The sequence below is a fragment of the Monodelphis domestica genome, chromosome 6 (genome assembly GCF_027887165.1).
Source record: "Monodelphis domestica isolate mMonDom1 chromosome 6, mMonDom1.pri, whole genome shotgun sequence".
Classification (NCBI taxonomy): domain Eukaryota; kingdom Metazoa; phylum Chordata; class Mammalia; order Didelphimorphia; family Didelphidae; genus Monodelphis; species Monodelphis domestica.
This window is the reverse complement of record NC_077232.1, coordinates 79,329,848-79,335,903: the sequence shown is the minus strand read 5'-3', so window position 1 is coordinate 79,335,903 and position 6,056 is coordinate 79,329,848. Positions and strand designations below refer to the sequence as shown.

At 44.0% G+C, this 6,056-nt stretch overlaps 1 protein-coding gene across 2 annotated transcripts in view; it reads left to right on the top strand.

Annotated features, from left to right (window-relative positions):
• The first annotated feature begins 301 nt into the window (after positions 1–301).
• NELFA (negative elongation factor complex member A) overlaps positions 302–6,056 on the top strand; it is a 31,742-nt gene continuing 25,987 nt past the window's right edge. Inside the window, exon 1 of one of the 2 annotated variants that reach the window (XM_001374413.4) lies at positions 302–1,381. In XM_001374413.4, coding sequence (XP_001374450.1) covers positions 1,133–1,381 — 249 coding nt within the window. In that variant the 5' untranslated portion in view covers positions 302–1,132. The remainder of the gene's footprint in view (positions 1,382–6,056) is intronic. The other variant, XM_056802313.1, reaches the window with a different exon arrangement.

Below are 6,056 nucleotides of genomic sequence, written 5' to 3'. Positions count from 1 at the left end.
ACTTTGGATTGATGTGTATATACACACACATACACTATATAAGCAGCTAGGTGTCACAGCAGATAAAGTACTTGGTCTTAAAGATCTGAGTTCCAATTCCAGCTCAGACACTTGTGTGCCCTTGAGCAAGTTACTTAACCTCTACCTTAGTTTCCCCTTCTATAAAAATGAAAATAATCATAGCATCTACACTCCCACCCACCCACTGTTGTCGTGAGGATCAAATGAGATATTTGTAAAGCTCTTTGTGAATCTTCCAGAGCCTTATAAATGCTAGCTATTTTAAAAATTACATTACTGTGTGCACAGACATGAAAGATTTGTGTTTGTGTACGAGAAGCATAGTGGAATAGTAGCTAACTGGTCTCAAAGTAGGCAAGACGAGCGTTTGAATCTCTGCCCCTCATCTCCACCCCCATCCCACCCCCCCGGGTTGTGTGAACTCTCCGTGCTCCGCTCTAGGTAGCCCCTTGGGTCTGTGCGTGACTGAGCCGCTGCTGGGTGATCTACGCTGCTCGAGGGGGTTTCCTCATTGGGAATTTCCAGTGCCAATGAAATCCAAGGTCTAGTTCCATTCCACACATGTGCGTGTGTAAACCAGCGTGCCTGTCTTCACACCACGGGTGGCAGCATCTGCCTGCGTGCCACCCCCTTCGAAGAGATCCGTTAGCCCCCAGGGGCTACGCGGCCTCCAGAACCGTTAGTAGACCAACCGTAGGAAGCCTTCCTCCAAAGCTGATAATCTCCAGCGGCCTCGAGGCCGCCCTGCCCCCTCCCTCAGCCGCGCTCCAATTCCCTTCGGACAAATTTCCCTACGGACCGCGCAAGCAAACTGGCGTATTCCTACGGACGCCCAATGGGAACGCGGGAGCCGCCATCTTTCCTTACGGACGTAGCTCCGACCAATGGAAATGGCGGGCGCTGCCATGTCCCGTTACGGAAGGGGCGCCCCGCCTATCGCCTCTCCCTCCCTTCGGCAGTCGAGGGCCTCTAGAGCCCCGACCCAATAGGACGCGGGGGCGGCCAAGACGTGACGTCACGCCGGCCCCGCCCTCGGCCTGCCTGCCTGCCTTCGGGCGGGCGCCGCCATGTTGCGGGGTCCTCGCTCCGGGCGTGTAGGTGTCTCCATAAGATGCCGGCTGAGCGCTTCCCCCCTCTTTTCTCCCCCAAGATGGCGTCCATGCGGGAGAGCGACACCGGCCTGTGGCTGCACAACAAGTTGGGGGCTACTGACGAACTGTGGGCGCCACCGAGCATCGCGTCGCTGCTCACGGCCACGGTCATCGACAACATCCGCCTCTGCTTCCACAACCTCTCGTCCGCTGTGAAGCTGAAGCTGCTACTCGGGACCCTGCATCTCCCGCGACGCGCTGTGGACGAGGTCAGGGCAGCGGCCGGCGGCCGGGGTGGGGATGGGGGGCGGGTCGATGGTTGGGGTAGGGCTGGGGCTGGCTCTAGGCGGCGGAGGCACCGGCGCGGCATCCCCCCCTCATTTTCTCCCCTTCTCCCGCTCACGGAGGGACTCTCCCTCCTGCCCCTCCCCCGCCTCCTGCCAACCCCTCCACCTCATGCCCTCCCCCTACCTTTGGTTGGTCTGCCCACCCCCCAACTACTCTCTACCCTCTGTATCACCTGAATGCCCAACTCCTGCTCCCAGGATCTCGGATCTTCCCAGTCTCCCATCATTTTACCAAAGGGTAAACTGAGGCCCAGAGTGGAAGAAGTGAGCAGTCCAAGGTCACAACTGGTGCCGGTGGCCGAGGGAGGGCAATTCCAACTCTGGTCGTTCGCCTTCTTAAGTGGCAAGTTTCTGCAGAGCTGGGACTGGTTTTGCTTTTCTTTGTATGTCCAGAGTTTAGCGCAGTGCTTGGCACACTGTAAAGGCTTAATAAATGCTGGTTGGCTCCAGCTATATCTGTTGGACCAGACAATCAACCAATATTTATTAAGCACCTAATATGGGAGTTTTGTGCCAAGTGCCAGTCGTTTGCATGTAGGATGCTTTTTAAAAAATGCTTAACTGAGATGAATCCCTTACCGCCTTCTGATCATCACCCTACAGTGGCTGGAATTCCATTCAGCCCGAATTTTTTTTATTATTAGTACCTACTTGGTACCCCTACACTGGATACAAAGACAAAAGTGAAAGTTGTCCCTGTCCTTAAGCTGGGGGAGATAACATTTACACAGAGAAGGAAACATAAAGTACATACAAATAAAAACAAAGTAATCCTAATGATTGGAGAGAGTGCTTACCACTGAGGAAGGATTGGGCACTTGGCCTTAATCTTGGGAATCTAAGAATTCCAAGAGTCTTCTCTGGTCCGTTCTTTTCTTGCCCTGTCCCTTCATCCTTTTTTCAAACCACAGTCTCCACTTCCTCTCCTACCTTCTCTCATTACTTAAATTTTTCTCTATACAACTTCTTGCTTATACCTTTCCACCAGCACTCAATTGTCACTTTCTGATCTCTGCAAGCTCCAGCTTTTCCCCATATCAAATCCACCACTCAGGTTTGGGCACAGCCTCTTTGAATATGCAATATGTACTCTACCTAATCCTTTTTCCACTGGACAACACTTTGCACACTAAATGAATGTATATATAACAACAGCCCACTGTATCCTTGATATATGGCCCCTTTTCTCCCTCCTAGATGCCCTCTCTTGGCAGTCACTGTGCCCTATTTTCTATATCTTTATTTGAGCTCCTGATAAATCCTTCCCTATTCACTCAATGCCTGCATCTCCAATTCTCGGGCACTCCTGGACCTCCTAAAGTCACTGGTTTACCTTTCTCTGTTTCCTTGCCTATGGATTCTATTCTTTCTCCTCCCTTTTGGCTATACATCTGGCAACAGTTTAGGAGAAGTTGCAAGTTGCTGAGAGCCTGGTAGGACTTTAAAACTTTGTTTCTATTGTTTCCTATTCAAAACTTTCCCACCTGTCACATTGAGAATTGTTTTATCAAGTTCTTTCTTACACTGAAGCATAGCTGCATTTGTTCCTGCCATCCATTGTCCAAAAGTTAAGAGTTTTTTAATGACTTTAACAGAAAGGAAGTGAGGACTGATTCTTGTGTAGATTTGGAACAGGGGTGTTGCTTTTTTTTTTTTTAAAGCAGTGGAAAAAGAAACTCTTGACTATAGAAACTATTTTTAGTATTGAAAATGCCAGGTTTTTTCAAAGAGAAATTAGATACATTAGGATCATTCAATTAAACAAACCTTTATTAAATAATACTAAATGTACTATATTTTCTTCCAGCGAATAATGCAGGACTATGGTATTTAATAAAAAGTAGGAGAAGAGGATCTTGAAATAGTTCTGAACTTGGCATGTCCAGGGACAGCTGCTCCATCTTACTGGAGAGCAGGAAGATTCTTTATGGTCTCAGGCCACATATAGGGTTCCCTGGGATATCTTAGAAATACTCATAAGAGAATGAGCTGTAAATACATGAGACTGTGGGGATCATGTTCTTATTAATGGCTCCTGCAATAGGATTGGGGATGTGGGAAGATATTTTTATTTTCAGTTCAATATTTGCACAATGAAGAGGTGGTGACATAGAAGTGGAACTGAAGTTATCAGGAAGATTTGGGTTCATAGCCCATCTTGGACACTTTATGACTGTACTGGTATGAGCTTAATCACTTAACTTGGATAAAATCACTTAATCTCTTGATATGATTTCCATGATAGAGGGAGATCCCTATGCTTTAGGGAATCAGTGATCCTTGTTTATTTTCCTCTCTTAAAACATTTTGTAAGAATCCTTGTAACAGATTCTAAATGCCAAGAGATATAGGGTAGAGAGAATGCTGTGTGTGTAAATTAACAGTGACATAATGCTTGGTACTGTATAGGTTATCTATGAAATCTAAAAAGATACCAATAGGGGAAATATGGGAAATATTGGTTGTTATATCACTTAACTATAAGACTATAAACTCACTGGGAAGCAGCTGTTGTCATTTTCACATTTGTGTCACTAGCACCTTGCTACATGTAGTAGGCACTTAATGTTTGTTGCATTCATTTTAATTAGTTCTTTTGTTGTCTAATACAAAGGATCTTAACCTTTTTGGTATCCTGGGCCTCTTAGCTTGGGGAACCCTAGCTTTCCCTTCTTAAAACTGTGTTTTTAAATTTAGAAAATAAAATGCACAGAATTACAAAGGAAGTCAGTTACTGAAATACAGTTCTCTTCCCAAAAATTTGTTTAAGTTCATGAATACCAGGTTAAGAACCCCTGGTCTGGCATTATTTTTAAAAATTAACTTAAACTTCATTAAGAACTCTTTTTAAGAAAAGATGTACCCTAGAAAATTAGTGCTATAGATTTTGTAACATTGATCCCCAGACTGTTCATTTTTTACTCCAGTACCTTTGAATAAGTATCAGAGAGTGAATCATACATGATAGAAAAATCAAGTGCTGTACTTTTTCTCTATTTTGCATCTTACCTAACTTAGAATTCCCCAGGGGCAACCTGTTTTGAAACTAAGAAGCATTTGTAGAACCCTCAGTAGAAACTTGCAACCTAGACTGTGAACTCTTTGTTTTCAGTCGTGACAAGTTAGTAAGTTCACTTCTCAACTAAAGTATTCTCACAACCCTAATAAGATGCAGTGTTATGATGTGTCTCTTAAGTTATAGTACTTTGCATCATGGGATCATAGATTTAGAGCTGGAGGGGACCTTTGTGGGCATTTAGCCCAGGCCTCTCATTTTATAGACACTCATTGAAGAAGAGTATCTCACAAAAGAGACTTGTCACTTTTAGCAGCTGAGTGGGTTTTTTTCCCTCCCTTGTGCATTTGGGTTTGTTTGTTTGTTTGTTTGTTTTGTGAGCATCAACTAAATATTTTTATTTAAAATGTTCTCCCCAATCCATTTTTCAGCTAGTTAATAATAATGATAGCTTAAACTTACATGCAGTACTTTTTTCAAATACATATCTGTTTTTTAAAAGTCAAAAAAACCACAAATGTATGAGAGATATTTTCAAATGGTTGATGTCTAGAAATCCTTGTGCCCACTTACTGAATGTCAAGTATGATATCAATGAATGATAAAAATCTTTAAGCCAAAGTTGACCTTGAAGGTCTGTGTAAGGTTGATATAGGGAGAAATCAATTTAATAAGGTTATAGTGAGGAAAACAAATCCTTGTTTGGGACATTACTCTCCTTATTGGGCCCTGACTTCTCAAAGAACTTTACAACTCACCATTCCCCACCTTTAGTTTCTATGTATTTTCATGATCCATCCTCCCTATTCTCTTAAAATTCACTTCCTACTTATCTTTGCCTCTCAAAATTCTTCTCTTCCTTTCACTGTCACTTCCATAATTATTTCTCTCTAATACCATGTTCTCCTTTCTTAAACAACTATTTTCTGTTCTTAACATTTTTTTTAAACCCTTACCTTCTGTCTTAGAATAAGTTCCTTGGTTTCAAGGCAGAAGAGTGGTAAGGGCTAGGCAATTAGGCTTAAGTGACTTATCTGGTTCATATACTCAGGAAGTATCTAAGACCAGATTTGGACCTAAGTTCTTCTGATTCCAGACCTGACTCTCTAGCCATTAAGTCACTTAGCTGTTCCTGTCTTTTAACAATTTTAAGTTGAGGGCAGCTAGATGTCACAGTGGATAGAACCCTAGGCCTGGAGTCAGAAGGACTTGGCTTCAGACATTTCCTAGCTAAGTGACCCCCAAGCAAGTCAGCCCCAATTGCCTAGCCCTGTGTTGGTGAAACTCGTGCCAGAGGGGGCTGCTCCCCTCCCTTTCTCCAGGCATTCCTGAAGATATTTTTTCACTTCACCCACTCCTCTGCACAGCAGCCCAATGGGAGCACTTACTTCTTCCCCTAGGTTGGTTCACATAGGGTGTGAGGGTTGCAGTTTGGGCACTCAGTCTCTAAAAGGTTCGCTATTATTTGTCAAGCTCACACCACTCTTCTGTCTTGGAACTGATAGTGTAAGATATAAGGTAAGGGTTTTTGGAAAAATCTAAATTGGTTGGTAAATTTGCTACCAGATCTGAACCTTGAAG